At 40.6% G+C, this 18164-nt stretch overlaps 1 protein-coding gene across 3 annotated transcripts; it reads left to right on the forward strand.

Annotated features, from left to right (window-relative positions):
* The first annotated feature begins 1666 nt into the window (after positions 1-1666).
* pan2 (poly(A) specific ribonuclease subunit PAN2) lies at positions 1667-17347 on the forward strand. Of its 3 annotated transcripts, none has more exons than XM_030734487.1 (26): positions 1667-1762; positions 2551-2856; positions 2951-3120; positions 3590-3710; positions 3834-3911; positions 3997-4267; positions 6193-6538; positions 7527-7623; positions 7742-7861; positions 7943-8062; positions 8166-8294; positions 8443-8642; positions 9399-9547; positions 10094-10200; positions 10296-10394; positions 10482-10570; positions 11539-11683; positions 12087-12224; positions 12310-12369; positions 12468-12558; positions 13579-13736; positions 15423-15566; positions 15687-15866; positions 15997-16090; positions 16714-16917; positions 17030-17347. In XM_030734487.1, exons 2-26 carry the CDS (start codon positions 2569-2571, stop codon positions 17062-17064), a joined length of 3633 nt encoding a protein of 1210 aa, XP_030590347.1. In that variant the 5' UTR covers positions 1667-1762; positions 2551-2568; the 3' UTR covers positions 17065-17347. The 3 variants fall into 3 exon arrangements, with proteins under 3 accessions (XP_030590347.1, XP_030590349.1, XP_030590348.1); XM_030734489.1 differs by having other exon boundaries at positions 16714-16905; XM_030734488.1 differs by having other exon boundaries at positions 1673-1766.
* Positions 17348-18164: the final 817 nt, after the last annotated feature.

The following is an 18164-nucleotide window of genomic DNA, read 5'->3' on the forward strand; positions in this document are numbered from 1 at the left end:
ACCACTGAAATCTGTTCGTATTTCTCAATGAGGTGAGCGTTGTTTTAATATTAACCGTGGGTGCAAAATTGATTCAACATAGTTTCAATAATCTTTTGCTATCTGGACAAGCGTGAGAAACTGTTTTCATGTGTAAATCCAAACTAAAACCAGGCCTGTGTCATGGTCCTGTGAGGGTGGCCCAGTGTTTTGAGTTCTTATGGTGAGTTCTGTTTTTTTGTTCTCTCTGGTTGTGTTTCGTAGTTTTATTACAGTTTAGATTCTCGGTTTGCTATAGTTTTGGATTCTGCTTTAAGTTATATTATTGTATTTTCTCCTGGTTTCCTTTTGTTCTTGTCTGAGCTCCCGTGTCAGTTTTGTTCCAGTGTCTTGGCCCTTTTCTGTGTTTAGTTTCACATCACGCTGTTTCCTTGTGTGTGGTGTTGAAGCTTCCGTTTAATCATGGGTCTCACAGCTTTAGAGTTTAGTTCTCCGGTGTTTTCCTCCCTCTCTTGTTGTGTGGGGTCTCTTGTGTCTGTTTTCCCCAGTATGCTATTCCTCGTGTTGTCAGGTCTGCTTTTGCATCATGTTTTGTTACTTCCTGCTTTATTTTGACGATCTATTGAGTGCTTTATGTTGGTTTTGCTTCACCTGTCTCGTTAGAGTTATTCAGTCCACCTGCCCTTCCCAGCTGTTTCCCTCTGTCTAATTACTGCGTGTATATATTGTCTGTTTGAGTTTCCGAGTGTGCCACATTATGGTTGACTGTCTAACCTTGGTTTGGGGGATTTAGTATTTCGGATATTGTCAAAGGTGTTTCAGCAATAAAGCTGTTTTTGAGTTCCACATTGTCCTCACCCGTCCCGCATTGAGGTCCAGCGCTGCCTGCCACCACAGCCTAACCGTGACACCATGTTTCAAAAATAGAAATATGATGAACACTTTGACTGATTCCGTCATAATCACGTTTCCAGCAGTGAGTTATGCAATGTATTGGCTAATTTGATGATTTATTTTTAATCTTATGATAAAAATTTGCTTATACCATTTCCTTCAGCCTGTGCCTTTCGGGGTCATCTGTTTGATGCCTACACAAGATCTCTATGCCAAATTTCCAAGTCATCACACCAATGATAACATGAAAATCTAAATATAGAAACAAACAGTTTTTATTTTTTACTTCGCAGGCGAAGAAAGAAACCCTCTATAGTTTAAAACTTTCCCCTTGAACCCCATGTCCTAATTAACCCGTAATGCAACCTTTAAAACTTAGGAACAGCTCAAAGGAGTTCATGGTACCTTTACGTACCTCGTGGTGCTGGAGAATTGCTCGATTAGCGATTCAGCCAAGCCCAGGGAACAATTGACGTTAGTAATACATAAAAAGATAAACAGCGCCGTAGTAATACATAAAAAGATAAATAGCGCCGTCAAGTTTTAAATAAAGGCGATATTTCAAAATAACTCCGAAGGGAACTATGAAAATGATTTACTTGTGTTCTTGTCACTATGAGCTATAATTGTTAAGATCATTTACTATATCATTTAGTCAATCAATTTTAGTCAATGAACGGATAAATCTACCTATCAAGGCTAAATGACAACATTAAAAGTTAAAGATTGAATGAACAGGCCTAATGTGAGTCTGGGATAACCAGGAGTTCCAGGGTTGCTTTTAAATGCATCACAGGCGCCCCGGAAATGTTTTCCAGTGTATGTGTGTTTGTTGTTGTGAGTGAAGTGTGGGCATGGACTCCTGTGCAGTGAAGCAGTTCAGTCTTAGGTAGGTGAGGACTTTAAATCAGTATTTTTTTTAAAGAAAATTCAAAGTGGGCGACACTGTGTAGTATTACGAGTGTTGTACACGTTAGCATGAGGACCTCAGGTTAGCCGCAACGATGCTAACACTAGCTACTTTAGATATAGGAAACAAACCGTTCATATACGGCTAAATTAGACATTGCTGTTGTGAGTGGGGTTTTTACAGCTTATCCTCCCTGTGTATGTTTTAGAAGTAGATATCTGAGTGTTTTATTTTGGGCTCTGGTCCTGGTTTGCTTAGCATTTGTTAGCCCATCAAAGCTGCAGGATGTCTGTGCAGGTTCTCAGTCATTCAGGAAATTGTAGTCTTCAGCGCTTAAGTTGGGGGCGACTGGACTTCTTCTTAGGTTCATGAAGATGTTTAACCCACCATACGAAAGGCTTTTTCAGCTCTAAAAACATGACTGAGTGTTAATTACGTCAAAGAAGAAACGTGGAAAACAAGAATCAGAAGAATCTTCCCTAAGTTCCCCAAACACATCCCAGTGCTCTTCAGACCCAGCGACCCTCCCAGACAAAAACTGGTCCCAGTTCAGCCCCCCACTCACATCTTAATGTGAGCCTAATAAATTACATGACGACAGGGAGGGTCTGCGACTCCAAAAACCACCTCCAACCCCAGTATATGTTAAATATCTGGTACTCCTATCAGGTTTTTTAGAACTGAAGAAATGCAGTTGGCTTCATTTCAAGTACTTACGATTAAATCTACAAGTGTTACTATTAACAGATGTTGCTTTTCCTCTTTAGGTTGATTTAACTGAACCCATGATGAACTTTGATAGTCTCGACCCTGCGATGGGTGAATACTCAACCAGCCTTCATGGGACTCTGGACGCAGGCCTGGAGCCCTCCATGGACCCACACCTGAACCCAAACCTACTACAGGGTGTGGAGCTGGACCCGGAGGGACTGGCTGTGACTGTTCCCGAGCCTGTGCACCTGATGGAGGGGATCTTTTCTGAGTTGCACAGTGTAGTTTCAGAAGTTGGCATTCCAGTCACTGCAACACATTTTGACCTGCAGGAAGAAATGCTCTGGATGGGAAACCACAGAGTGAGACCCATAATTATGTTGGAGTAGAGATTGCTTCTTCTACAATCACCTAAACTTTTGCATTCTGTAATATTCCTTTTTGTGTTCTCTTCAGGGTCATGTAACATCGTTCTTTGGACCTACAATGGCTCGCTACTCTTCTTTCCAAGTGCACACAACTGATGATGTCCGACACATTCAGAGTTTGGAGACAGGCGTACTGTTCCTTTCTAAAAGCAACCTCAAATGTTACACTCGTGGAGGCCTTGTCATGTTTGATTATCCGTAAGTTGTACAAAATACTGGTGACAAACTAAAGGGAAAAAAAGCAGCAGTAAGTGTCCTGGTGAAGTTTTGTGCAAAAATACAGAAGAAAAACTGTTAGTAGAAATTATTTTGAATGCTTCCTGTCTTATGTAGGGAACTGTGTTTTTACTTCAATGTGTCACCTGGTCTGTTTTTGTGCTGATGTTGATCATAGGTGACCTATAGCTGTGAATTTATTTATCAACTTATTGAATTATTGGTCAGTAGTTTATAACCGTGTGTCATTCACAGGATGGAGAAAGGAGCAGATAAAAAACCTTTAGTAGAAATTATTATGAAACCTACCTATGTTATGATAATGTTACTGCAGGGATCCTTTTTTTCCCCTTCAATATGTCAACAGTTTATCCCTGTACTCACACTGATTTTAGAGGACCTGTAGCTGTGAAGCTTTATTGAATTAATGGTCATTATTGGTGCTTTGCAGGATGGAGGAAGGAGCTGATATGCACAGTCTCCTCATGACTGATAACAACACACTGCTCATGGGTGGACTACAAAACTATGTGGTTGAAGTTGACTTGAATACAGTTCAGGAAACTCAAAAAGTAAGACACTTGGATTACAGTCATCAAAATCCACAACTATCTTTGCATATGCCACTGGGCCACATCATAGCACTGACTTCAGAGTGAGTGCTTGACTGTCTGCTCTCTTGTTTTTCCTTCCAGTTCACTGTTGAGGTACCTGGAGTGGCAATAATGCGTCATACCAATCGTTTCTTCTTCTGTGGCCATACTTCTGGCAAAGTAAGAAGGACTTGATCATATCAATTTGAAGAAAATGGATTTCTGAACTATATCACACTCATACTGACTCTCTGTTTAAAAACAGGTGACCCTTCGGGACTTGCGTACCTTTAAGATGGAGCATGAGTTTGATGCATTTTCTGGCAGTCTGTCAGACTTTGATGTTCATGGAAACCTTCTGGCTGCATGTGGGTTCTCCAGCCGAGGTCTGAATGGTTTGGCATGTGACCGTTTCCTCATGGTGTATGATCTCCGCATGATGCGAGCTGTAACCCCCCTTCAGGTGCACGTGGATCCCCTATTCCTGCGCTTCATTCCTACATACACATCACGGCTTGCAATCATCTCCCAGACAGGTATGATCCAAGGAGTCTAGGTGGCTTTAGAGTTCTTTCGTCAATAAATGACACACATTTTTTTTTTATACTAACAAGATTTGTATTTCAACATTACAGTCAAACAGCTTCCTAAATATGTACTAAAAGTAACTGGTCTTCTTTGTCATTTTTTTTTACATATAGCGCTGTAAAAAATTAGTCATAATCTATTATTTTTCTATTTTTATGATTTTTGAGATATATTTCCTAATACCTAAATTTTTCAATAACAGTAGTAGTAGTAGTAGTAGTAGTCCTCTGCCAGTCAAAGATGACTTTGGATAGGGGTCCTTTTATTTTTCTTGTTGTTGCTGCATTGTTTAATGCGACCAGTGCAGGAGTGGCATTTTCTGTTGCAGAGGTCATGCTTGTGCATAGTCTCGGTTCTGTCTGCAGAGCAGCGTTGCTTTCTGTGGGCTCGCTTATCTGCTTTCTGGAGTGTTTCTTCTCTGAGCTTGAGCTGCTGCTTCAAGGTGGCTCTCCACTTTGGGTGATCGGCTGCAAGGTCTTCCCAGGGCTCAGTGTTGATCCTCAGGGGCTTCATGTCCAGCTTGCAAACATCCCTGTAGGACAGCTGTGGGTGTGTTCACTTGCCAGGTGATAGCTGGCTGCAGAGTACAACTTTGTGGAAGCAACTGTCGTCCACGCAGCAGATATGACCAAACCAGCACAGTCTGCAATCCCTGAGCAGGTTAAGCTCTAGTTTCAACTCACTGGACCAAAGGACACGCTTCCAGTATGTATAATCTTTCTCTAGGTTGTCCGTAGATTACTTCAGTCTAGCTTGAAGATGTCTCCTCTGGAGAAGGGGAGTTTTTCTTGGTCTGCAACCTCAAAGTCCATTCCTGTGCAGGGTTCTAGTGATTGTCTTCTTTGAGACTACAATTCTAGACATGGCTAAGTCATTCATTCATAACTTGGCAGTGTTCTGGGGTCTTTAGACACATCTCAGTAGGTTTTTTTTTTTTCCAGGGTCTTCGAAATCTTTTCTTTTTACCCCTGTCAGGCTTGTTCTGTACTGTGTGGCTGTCTTTGAATTTCTTAATGATACTTCTCACTCCAATTTGTGATAACTTTATATATCCATCTCCTGCTTTGCGAGCATCAACAATCCCTTTTCTCAGTTCTAAACTGATTTATTTTGTTTTTGGCGTGATACTTTCTCAAGTGACAGCTCAAACCTTTGCTGAAGTTTTTATACTGTGTGTAAATTTGACAATAATTCTCAGGTTTTAACTTAATTTTACAAACTTTGAGCATTACAAAGTTAAAGGACAGCACTGCACAACAGTGGTTTGTGTTATGGCTCAATATAAAGTTCAGTTTTTCAGAGGATTAATAATATTGAACTTTGTAATTTTTGTTTTTTCTGGAATAATTCTGTTATTGTGTAAATAGAAATAAGTTGCTGCCCCCTCCCTGGGGCACGGGTGCTTTGTGGTTCCAGGGTGCGTGGCTGGATGATTTGGCGTAGTTGTTGATCTGCTCCCTTAGGGGTTGTGGTCTGGGTGGCTCGGGCCAGGAAATAATTTATGCTTTCTAAGGAAAACTGGTATGTTTAGTAATTCTATGTTGAAAATCCTTTGCTCTGTTAAAAAAGCACTTGGGAACATTTTGACTGTGTGGCTCTCTTTAAATTTCATAGAGGGGGCTAATAATTGTGTCCCCCATCTGTACAAGAGTGTGCTCCTGACACAAACATAGACAGTCATCTTAGTTTTGGTGTTCTGCCAGATGTGTAAAGTGAGGTGGGCAAGAGATGTTGCCTCATTCCTGATGTGTTTGTCAATTTTGCCATCTAGGAAGAGGTTGTTACTGATGGTGAAGCCCAAGAAGTTTCAAATAATGGTACAGTTAATTTAATAGTTTTGCTGTAATTGCCTGTATTCTTTATCTTTCTCCAGGTCAGTGCCAGTTCTGTGAGCCCACTGGCCTCGCCAACGTGGCTGATATTTTTCATGTCAACACAGTGGGCCAGTTGCTCATGAGTTTTGACGTATCGTCCAGCAAACAAGCCTTAGCCTTCGGGGATTCAGGGGGATGTGTGCACCTATGGTCCGATGCTCCGGAAGTTTCATTCAATGACTACTCTCGGGAGACAGAGTTTGCTCTGCCCTGCCTTGTGGACACACTGCCTCAGCTGGATTGGAATCACGACCTACTGCCCCTCTCTCTCATCCCCATGCCACTGACAAGCACCGAGCCTCTGCTGTCAGACTGGCCCACTGCCCTGGCTACACCCAGCCCCAGGTAACACAGTTAACACTGTATGTAATGCAAAGATCTTGTAGAAAAGGTAATACTAAAATAAACAAAAAAAAAACTTGACATTTTTAAATAGCAACAATAGAACTCAAATATACACTCTGGAAAGTAACCTGAATAGAAAACCAAATTTTAAATTAAATACAAACTACAATAACTCTGTTTGTGTGTCTTTGAAAATTCATCAGTGTCACTATAGTTCATCTTTAATGAACACTGTCACACTGCTTACAGAGAAGTGCATCACAGCCTAAAAGTGGTTCCAAAAAAGTACACTATTGCTAAGACTCGCAGTTCCCAGCTGTTTTAGGAAATTATTTAGCCTCTGTTTAGAATGAACTATATGGTTATGAAGAGATTTACATCTTCAGCAGGAACCTGTGGGCTTGGGACTAGATGCAATGGACAGAATAGGGAAGTTGGAAAGAATTGTGAGACAGAATAAAGCATTGTTGACTTCAGTCTTTTAATGATTGTTTTTTTTAATGGTATGGTATATCAAGTGTTTTCACGCTTACCTGAATATATTTAAGAAACCAAAGCAGCAAAGGATAAAAATAGAGATATATGATCTAATTTTTCATGGTATAAACTCATTTCCATGACAATCTGGAACTTCTTAATTTCTGTTTTTTTACTGCCATAGGTGATAAAGTTGTCTCTAGAAATAATGTCCGCTCTATGTGAAGTCATATATTGCACTTTGCACATTGTACATCAGTATTTGAAACATGTAAACTGTGGATTGAAATTGTTCAGATTTTTTTGTGTTCAGATTTGATAAATTTGTGATACACTTGGTATTTTTTTTTTTTTAACATTAATATATTAATTTAGTCTTCCCTCAGAATTAGAAGCACCTCAGAATTAGAAGCACCTCAGAATGAGAAGCGTGGCTTGTGGCTGCTGTTTCCCATTTTGCTTTTTCCTAACTGCTCCCATTTCAATCTTTAAACATGCTTCTTTTCTACAGACGAGCCCCTCTGGTGGACCCAGAAATCCTGCGCACCATGAAAACCGTTGGCTTCATTGGTTACGCAGCAAATCCCCGTACCCGCCCCCGGAACCAGGCAAGTGAAAATTTTTTAACAATATCCCACCATTTTTTTAAAGGCTCTGAAACCACTTAAACACGTGGCTTTCAACATTGTGTACTTTAACAGTTTTTTGTCTGTGTTTTGGTTTTAGGTTCCTTATAAAATTAAAGACGTGGAACCTGATTATGATAATTACAACCAGGTCCCTGAATCACCAATAGGACGTGATGAAGAGCCACACCTTTACATGGTCCCCAAAAAGTATAGAAAGGTTGGACTTTCTTTTCATATAAAAATAGGAGCGATTATAAGGTGTTGCTATGATGTTGCAAATACCTTTGTTCTGCTTCAGGTCACAATTAAATACTCTAAACTTGGACTGGAGGACTTTGACTTCAAACATTACAACAGGACCCTGTTTGCTGGCCTGGAGCCACACATTCCCAACGCCTACTGTAACTGCATGATTCAGGTAAGAAGTTGAAGGTTGTCAATAATTTTGGTGAAATTAATATTATTTTTTAATATGAGACATTAATTAAAAGTTGCTTTCTGGTTTTAAATTGGCATCTTAGGTATTATATTTCCTGGAGCCGATTCGGTGTCTTGTGCAGAATCATTTGTGTCAGAAGGAGTTTTGTTTGGCCTGTGAGCTTGGTTTTCTCTTCCACATGTTGGATTTGTCACGAGGAGATCCATGTCAGGTATGTTTTTGTGTTTATTTCTGTGAAACAACTATTTAGTCTCTTGGAAAATACTGAATCCTTGAATTGAATTCTCATTTTTTTGAAACCGGGCAATTGTTTATCATGTTGATTTCCCAAAGTAAGATCTCCTATCTTCTTCCTCAAGGCCAGCAACTTCCTCAGAGCATTTCGGACCATCCCTGAAGCCTCGGCACTGGGCCTGATCCTCTCAGACTCTGACGAGCAAACGGGGAAGGCTAGACTAGGTCGCTTAATACAGAGTTGGAATCGGTTCATCCTCACTCAGCTCCACCAGGAGACACAGGAGCAGGAGGGTCCGCAGGCCTACAGGGGAGCTAGCAGCAGGTAAAACACATCAGTGCACAAGTCTGGAGGTATTCTAGACACAAGCTCTTTTCAGATAAACATCAAAGTAAGGACAGTTGTTAGTGCTGCTCAGAGTAACAGAGTCCTGGGTTTGAACCTGGGTGAGAGCAGGGGCCTTCTGTGTTTAGTTTCCAGGTTCTTCTTCTGCATATGTGGGGTTTCTTTGGGAGCTGGTGTTTCTCCCACCTTTAACACAACTTACTGTTCCAGCCACTGTGCCCTTGGTCAAGGCACACACTTAAAGGTGCAGTGCCCGGGAACCAGAGCTTAGGATTAGTTCAATTTTTATTTTATCTTTTCAGAAATTGCCTTTGTCTCTGTGGTGACCACAACAAAAAAGACAATTACAGACATTACATACGTTAAACAATGAAGTGACAGAAATGTCACTATCAAAGCCTCACAAAGTACAAATGCTTCATATCACCTGGGGTTATTTAGCAGTGTTACATTACACTGTATAAAAGATCTTTGGGGAAGAGAAGTACCCTGGCAGTAACCTGTACCTCTTTTAAAAGACTGTGATACAGCTCTATGATTGCTTACCCTTTCCCCACCGCTAGGTACTCACAAGGCACTCACATACTGTGATATTGTTGGCCTGCAAACGTACTGGAAATATTTCCAGTCTTGTTAAGCTTGTTTGTAAATGCACAGAATGGTTTTCCCTACGAGAGTCCATAAAGGATAACATACATCATAAGTGTAACTGTTTATTCTGTGTTGGTGTTGCAGTTCTTTGGGCTCCTCTGGTGAGTCTGTCATCGGAAAGCTGTTTGGTTGCGAAGTTGAAAACAGCAGTCTGTGTCGCTGTGGCAAAGAAACAGTCCGCTCCTCCCTAACGCTGCTCTTCACCATGCATTACCCCGAGCAGAACTCTCACGGTGAGTATGACGTATCTATTTCACACAGATAATCCTCTTTAAAAAAACTGCACGTGATTGCAAATGTTTGAGCATGGGTTCTGTACTCCTATCCAAGCCAAAACATCCATTCTTATGCATATATCACATATACTGCGTATAGATAATCGTATATATCATATCATCATTCTGCTTACATATGTACAAACATGACTACAGATAGCTTCACAACCCTTCAAATATCAAAGTACATGCACAGTTATTTGTAATTAATTTAATTTTTACACAGGGCAAATAAAAATGATATTTGTACCTTATCAGTTCACTGTATCATTTTTATTTGTCCCAATTTTGACTGAAAGTGTCTTATGTGTGTCAGTGTGCAGAAATTTAATTGTCTTCCTCTGAATATCCTTTTCCAAAGCTCATTCTATATTTTATTGTTCTTTATTTGTACCTTTAAATATTAAGGTGTCCCCCATTACATGCTCATAGTGTTAATGTTGGGTGAGCAGTAGGATATATCTGTTGCCAGTGTATTAATTTGACTGTGACATTTTTTTTCAGAAAAAACAATAAAGGAGTACGACTTTGCTGAGATCCTGAAGAGAAGCATCTGCCTGGAGCAGAGCACTCAGGCATGGTGTGAAAACTGTGAGAAGTATCAGCCCACAGTGAGTCACAGCTTTTTTTTTACACACACCTCATCAGTAAATGGTAGATGGTTACCCGTTCTGCGGGCTGACGGTGTCTCTGTTGTACACTGTAGGTGCAGACACGCAACATCCGATGTCTACCAGACGTTCTGGTCATAAACTGTGAGGTGAACAGTGCCAAAGAGGCTGAATTCTGGAAAGTTCAGGCTGAGGTAGGTGACATTTTGTCGTGTTTTAAAAAAAAAAAATCATCTACTTGTTTATTAATTACTCAATAGTTTGTGTTTCTGTTTTTACAGTATGCTTTCAATAAAGCCATGCAGAAAGAGGCGATGGAACCTGCAAAACCTAAAGAACCACCACCCATGCCCACCGAGTGGTGCTTGGAGTAAGATTCCTTTTTGTCTCAAATAAATAGATTTGTCAAAAGAAATATGAATTACTATATATATAATTAAATATATTATGGCTATTTTTGGACAGGGGAAAGACAACTTTGAGACTCAGGTGGAAGACTCGCCAGTTACACTGGGGTTGCTGGGGTAGTAGAAAAGCTTCCCACTGGCACGGCGCCAGTTTTGGATGAGATTCTTTATGAGATGCTAAAGGCTCTGGACACTGTGGGGCTGTCTTGATATGAATAGCAATTGATAGGTTCAGATCATTTTAATAACTCAGAGAACAAACACACAACTCTTTTCAAACTTGCGCAAGGAGGAGAGATCCGTTCCTTGAACTCAGCTCGCAGCTGAGCGGAAGTTATCTGTCCCAAAGGACGGCTTCCTGCGCAGCGCTTTTATTCGGACTTTCACAATAAGATCACGTGTGTTACAACAAACGCAGTTTACAGCATGTAAAAAACAACATTCTTGGCTTTTTCCTTACCATATATGGTAGTAAGTATCCTGTGGAATATGCATGTAACATGGCGTATATGAGACACGTATCCTGTGTGTATTCTCTGCAGGCTGTTTTCAGCCTGCAGGTAACTACAACTTCCTTTGTAAAAAATGTCACCACGTGTTTCCATTTCAAACATAAAAACAACAGTATCATATGTACATAAAACAATTTATAGAAAATATACAAACAGAAGATATGATAATTCATAATAAACAAAATGAAATTTATACCATAATTCCAACACAATTCTTTACATTTAAGTTGCTGGAAGGATCGTTTGTTTTTACTGTATGCTTGAATTTTGTTTAAAATGTTATGATATTAAATTCACCTGGAAGTTAATGTTCTCTCTCCTGTAATAATTTTAGCTGGAAAAATAAAAAATATTTTTTATCAGTTAAATGTATCTGGACAGCACTTGTAACTTTATTTTCACTTTACGTTTTTGTTTAGTGGAGAGGAAATTTGCAATATGGAAGGCATCACCTTTGACACGCGGGCAGAGGATCTGCGCCACATCTGGATCCCTGCCACTCTAAAGATGTCCATCAGCAAAAGTCAGGGACTGGAGATCTGCAGCTGGCCTGAGGGCGAGGAGGTGAGGACTTTAGATTTTGAGCTGATTTCTACAGTGAAAGAAATAATTTCAGTCTTTAGTTGTCTTCACTGTCCAAGTTTTCATCATAATTTTAAGATTTAAATGCATAAGCCAGATAATCCATCCCTCTGCACCGGTGACATGGATCTGTTACCCTATGGACCCACCACCTGCAGGGACCCAGTGTAAGCTGGGTGGCAGGCAAAGGCAGGGACCTGGGTGTTGATCCTTGCTAACTGGTTTTTGAAGTGTGGAACATCACCTTACTGGTGTCGAAAGAACCCGAGCTAGAACTTGAGCTATTTTACTTTATTTAGTCTATTTTATCATAGGTTGGGTTTAATGTTTTGGCTGCTGTAACAATGTGTTTCTTATGTTTATCTTGCATTTTATCTGTAACTAGTTAAGTGTTGCTGAAGAGGCCGAGGGAGCTTCTCTGTATGACTTGGTGGTGACGGTGCCACACATCCTGGATGCTCGCACGGGTGGTAATCTGGTTGCACACATCAAAGTGGGTGAGACCTACCATCAAAGAAAAGAGGTGAGTGAGGCTCCAAAAAGAAATTCTGAGATAAACTCACTTCTGAAAAAGTAAAATTTAAACATTTAAAATGATCTTACTTTAGGGAGTCACTCACCAGCAGTGGTATCTCTTCAATGATTTCCTAATTGAACCCATTGATAAGGTAAGTATCTTTCTGGTTGTTTATTTATTCTAATGCTAATGTGTGCAGTCATGTAAAAGGTATTACTTGTTTTATTTGTTTTTTTTTTTTTTCCAAAGACTGAGGCTGCACAGTTTGATGTGATCTGGAAAGTGCCAGCCATCCTGTATTACGCCAAGAGGAACTACCACACCAAATACGACCTCCGCAGTAAGTTTCAGCACATTAAACAATGTTGTAGGGGTCGGGCGCAGTATGTATGTGTCAGGCGGAGGCTCTGGCGAACCATGGAATGTCACCTCTCTGGTTGGAAAGGAACCTGAGCTAGTGCGTGAAATACCGACTAGATATACTTGGGTTCACCTTAATGCATTGCCTGGGCTCTGGAACCAGTCTCCTAGAAAGGAACTAAACTCTGTTCCATTCTGGATATGCCCGTGGTGAGAGGCAGCGCTGGGTAGGTATCCTCATATCCCCTCAGCTTGCTGCCTTTACTTTGGAGTTTTCAGTAGTAGACGAGAGGGTTTTTACTGGGCAGGGTCCTCAAGGGTGCTCCATCTGGTGACTCTGTCGTCCTATTGGGAGACTTCCACACTCATGTGGGCAATAACAGTGAGACCTGGAGGAACTGCCTGACTGATCTGAACCCGAGTGGTGTTCTGTTATTGAACTTTACCACTGGCATCAGGACATCCTAGGTTGCAGGTCAGTGTTTGATTCTGAGACACTCGGGTGAAGAGAGCGAGAACTTGGTCCCTATTGCCGGCAATAATTCAGACTCATTTCTGGTGGGTGTTGGATGCCACCAGGGCTGCCCTTTGACACGGATTCTGTTCATAATTTTATGGACAGAATTTCTAGGGTGGAGTCGGTGTGGTTGTTAGCACTGTTGCCTCTCAGCAAGAAGATCCTGGGTTCAAATCCATCTTGGCCCAGACCTCTCTGTGTGGAGTTTGCATGTTTTCTCCGTGCTTTCATGGGTTTTCTCCGGGTACTCCGATACTCCAGTTTCCTACCACAGTCCAAAGACATGATTCTTAATTGCCCTTAGGTGTGAATGTGAGTATGAATGGTTGTGTGTCTTTCTATATGTTAGCCCTGCGACCTATCCAGGGTGTACCCTGCCTCTCGCCCTATGCCAGCTGCCCCTACAACCCAGCCCCGGATAAGCGGAAAAGTATGAATGGATGATGGATGATGTACCTGCTCACGCTCTGCCATTTGTCTCAGTTAAAAATCCCATAGATGCTAGTGTGCTGCTCACAGAGGCATCACTGGCCCGGAAGCAGAGGAAGACGCATGCCACTTTCATCCCCCTCATGGTCAGTGAGATGCCGCAGGCTGGTGACCTTGTGGGTTTGGACGCTGAGTTTGTAACACTCAATCAGGTAAGTCTGACCACAATACTACTGTCTGAGTACATTACCCTGTAAAACAGTATATACACATGTAACCACATTAATCAGATGGTCTTGCTTACTTTACTGGATTAAATGGCCCTTCCTCTTCATACTCCATACTTCTACTTTGTGTGGCTTCTTATTTTTCAGGTTTGGATGGATTTCTTTCAAACATGAAATGCTGAAACTCTTCCTATCATAAAGGAGAACTAAATTAACACATCAGTGTTAACTTGAACTGGTGATGTGGGGTTTGAAAGAAGTTAGAATGTCAGCTATGTCTCATTGTTTTGTGGTTAGTGTAAGCGCTTTGATAGTAAAGAGGAATCCATGGAATTAAACCACTTCTGTTTTTACTGTAGCAGTCTAACTTCAGAGTGGTGTACACTTTGAAGTCTTTATTTGAACATGTTTACCTGTAAAAAGCTGACAGGAAACTACTTTACATAAATTTCAATGGTGTGGAAATTTATAGTGAGCTGGAGAAATTAAGTAATTTCTAAGCATTTATGATTAAACCAGGGTTACCTTTACTCAAATAATTAAAATATAGCTTCCAGAACAAAATCTATAACAATAACTAGAAACCATGACCTGGTTAAAAGTGTGAAGAACACCTCCAAACACAGTGAGATAGTTAATGATATGGTTATGCTTCCAGGAGGAAAAAATATTCCAGGATGGACAGGATTGGAAATGAGTATATAAGAGGGACCGCTCAGATTGAGTGGTTTGGGGACAGGAAAAGCCGAGATGGTTTGGACATACATTCAGTATACCTCCTCTGTATCTTACAAAGGATGTTGAAGATGGAGCTTCCAGGGAAAAAAAATTATCTATAAATATTAATTTAGTAATTACTTTAGTAATTTCCTTCTTAAAAATTTAATGGACTTTAATGAGCTATCAAGTTTTACACATTATAGTGCTGGATATATTGGCTAACTCATGCAACTAATCTAAGTACAGTGTGAAGTCCATGCAGTTAGTGTCCTCCTAGTTAAATGGACTCCTTTTATTCTTTACATTTCAAGCTGTATCCACAGATACATTTTTAATGCTCACAACAAACAGATGCAGGAGCTGGGGGTTGAACCACTGACCCTCTGAATGGTAGACAACCTGCTCTAAATCCTGAGCCACCATAAACAACAAGAGGATGAGAATTTGGTAACCAGTAAGAAGTGTAGTGTTCATCCAGGAGATATGGCTGGAAAAAAAAAATTGTATTACTGGCACTACTGCACACCATGCTGATTTGTAAATTATTTTAAAAAGAAATTCTGAGTAACTTCACACTTCTAATGTGTTCTTCTGCATGGTCGATCATGTATGATTGGAGAGTAAGATCACTGAAAAAAGGAAAGTTTAGTTTTCTTGACCTGAAAAAAAAATCATGCCTTTGTCGAGTTTTTAAATGGCCAATGGGCTTTATCCAAAAAATAATGAGAGTCACGAGAGAGTAAATGTGCCAATTTTGGTACTTGTCTCCACATGTGAATGATTTCTCTGTAATGTTAAAAAGTAATCTGCAGCATTGCTATAAAATACTTGGTCCCGTGGTTAGCATTTTTGCCTCACAGCGACGGCCTTGGGTTGGAGTCCCCTGACGGGGGGGGGGGGGGGGGGGGGCTTTCTACAGTTGCCTTGACCCCTGAATGTGTTCATCTCCAGGAGGAAGCAGAGCTGCGCAGTGACGGCACCAAGTCCACCATTAAGCCCAGTCAGATGTCTGTGGCCAGGATTACCTGTGTGAGGGGTCAGGGGCCCAACGAGGGCGTCCCCTTCATCGATGATTACATCTCCACTCAGGAGCAGGTGAGAAGCTGCACATTGAAAACACCGAGATGACCTAACAGGGCAAAATTATAATCTCTAAAGGATGCATTTGCTGTTCAGTTTTAATTTGCAAACACTTAAGTTGGTTTGCTCTTCCAGGTGGTCGACTATTTGACGCAATATTCTGGCATCAAACCTGGAGACCTGGATGCCAAAATATCCTCTAAGCATCTGACCACTCTGAAGTCAACCTACCTAAAGCTGCGCTTCCTCATTGACACAGGAGTTCGCTTTGTCGGTCACGGCCTACAGAAAGACTTTCGTGTTATTAATTTATTGGTACGTTATTTCTCAAAAGTTTAAGTCACTTTATTGTGTATAATTTAAAGTACTGTAAAGGCAAATTACCTCAGTTACCTCACAACTGATCTCTCAGGTCTGCTGTGTTTTTTTATTTCCTCTTTTTAAGGTTCCAAAAGATCAAGTTGTTGACACTGTCCACCTCTTCCATTTGCCCCGCAAGAGGATGATTTCACTGAGATTTCTTGCTTGGTATTTTCTTGGTAAGTTGAGGTGAAAATGTAGAACTTGTAAGCCCTTTGGGCTTGGGTCAAGCATCCGGGATAAAACTAACTAATTAAAATATGTGTATGAGTTAAAGAAGAGAAATGTTGAAGTAACAGCAGTTTATAGTAGAGACCAACAACTCCATAAAGTCACTTTATTTCAAACAGCTAATTGCTGTTTTCGATCCACATTCAAAGGAGATAAACCCTTAAACCTCACAGTCTTAGAACCAATAATATTAAGAAGAAGAAGAAAAAAATCACAAAGTCCAACATACAGGCAAGTCTAAATTCCAGATGGTAGTAGATTATAGTTCATTTATTATTTTTTTGAAGGCCTTTTTGAGTGTCAGGTACCTTTCAGTCTGAAATTATAGACATTTCAAGCTGAAACACTTAAAAATTTATAAACATATGTTCCTTTTATTTCACTAGTCATCTATTTGTCATCAACGCAGACTTGGAAAAAAAAAATGTTGACTTCAGCACCTGCACCTTGAATAATTTTTTGAGTTCATGCACTAACGCATCTGTGCTAATCCCTCATATCCACACTCTAATCTCAAGATGAGCAGTTTAGATGTAGTCATTTCTTATTGTCTTCTTCATTGTTTCCACAGACCTCAACATCCAGGGGGAAACCCACGACAGCATAGAAGATGCACGCACTGCCCTGCAGCTGTACAGAAAGTACTTGGAGCTGAGTCATGGAGGTGGGAACGATGATGTGAGGAAGGTTCTCAAGGGACTCTATGAAAAAGGGCGCCAGTTGGACTGGAAAGTCCCAGAATCGGACGCAGGAGATGGTCAAGGTAGCCCAAAAAGTACGACATTGCACTGAATTAGATGTAGACTGAGATTGCTATGTGAGTTTAGATGAGAGGGCTTCATGAGAAACAGTCTGAGTGGATTGATGCACTCTCCTTCCTTCCACAGGTGCTGCTGTGTTTCCCTCTGTGATGGGGCTGTGAGCAACACTGTGACCTGAAGATGCTCTTGCTTGTTTTTTTCAGATGGTGTCACATTTTATACTTCTTTGCTTTGTGTACAGTGCTCATGTAGATCTGTCTACTGTCCACTTCTGCTGTAAACAGAGCAAGTCAGTGACTGAAGTTTCAGTCATGTCTAAATTTATGCTTTTTAGGGCAAAGATTTTCAGAAAAATGTGATTGTATTTTAGGATTTTTTTTTTAAACATTAATATTTTTTGCATGTAAATGAATACATGAGTGCTTGTTGTTTGATACCAGGAAGTGGGAAATGTACATGAATACATGAGAATCTTGATTAAAAGAGAATAAATCCACGCTGCATGACTCTTCAGAGAAGTCTGTTCACATTCAACAAAGAACAATTTAGTTTGGTCTTTTCCCCATCTTTCTGTAAAGTCTGTGGCATTGTTAGTTTTCCAGGTAAAGATTTCCAGGTAAAAAGGCATTTTAAATTACACATTTCAAAGTGCAGAACTATTTAATTTCCTGTTTTTAGTAAGTTTTAGTACAGTTGACTCTGCTAAACTATAAAGTAATCAAACTCAATCAAAACCAGAGACTGACATTTATAAAACACAATGGATAGCTGAAGTAAAATGAGACAGACTAATTTACTGGCTCCCATAGGAGAAAAGAGAGTCCCCACAATCTGTCCTGCCATTTTAACCAAACCGCATATACATGGGCATGTATATTAATAAAGGTTGAATCGAGCTAATCTGGGATCTACAAGAATATCTTCTTTTCTCTATTTTTGTACAGTCTTTTGTTAGATTCAACTCATTGTGCGCACAAGGCACACAACGAAATGATCATTCCAGATCACTCATCCAGAGACGAGCATCTGCGGTCATGCAGCCAGAGACCATTAGGCAATGTGGTTTAAGTGTCTTGCCCAAGGACACAACGCAGCGCAGGGACAGAGGCTCAAACCTGCAACCTTCCAGCTGCAAGGCAAGCACCTACCCACTGCACCACTGCCACTATATGTCTTGTGCAAATGATGCTTATCACACCAGTTTTTGAGCCTGTGAGCTCTGGCCGAGTTGTCCGTGATTAAAGTGAGCACTTTTGTTGGC

Source organism: Archocentrus centrarchus, chromosome 7 (assembly GCF_007364275.1).
Source record: "Archocentrus centrarchus isolate MPI-CPG fArcCen1 chromosome 7, fArcCen1, whole genome shotgun sequence".
Classification (NCBI taxonomy): Eukaryota; Metazoa; Chordata; class Actinopteri; order Cichliformes; family Cichlidae; genus Archocentrus; species Archocentrus centrarchus.

What these genes read in the sequence shown, in the direction of transcription:
- pan2 (XM_030734487.1), top strand. Translation starts at nt 2,569, where the DNA reads ATGATGAACTTTGATAGTCTCGACCCTGCGATGGGTGAATACTCAACC. An exon ending in GTGAGAAGTATCAGCCCACA is followed by an intron (nt 10,201 to 10,295) that starts GTGAGTCACAGC and finishes TGTACACTGTAG; the next exon opens with GTGCAGACACGCAACATCCG. An exon ending in TTCGTGTTATTAATTTATTG is followed by an intron (nt 15,867 to 15,996) that starts GTACGTTATTTC and finishes CCTCTTTTTAAG; the next exon opens with GTTCCAAAAGATCAAGTTGT.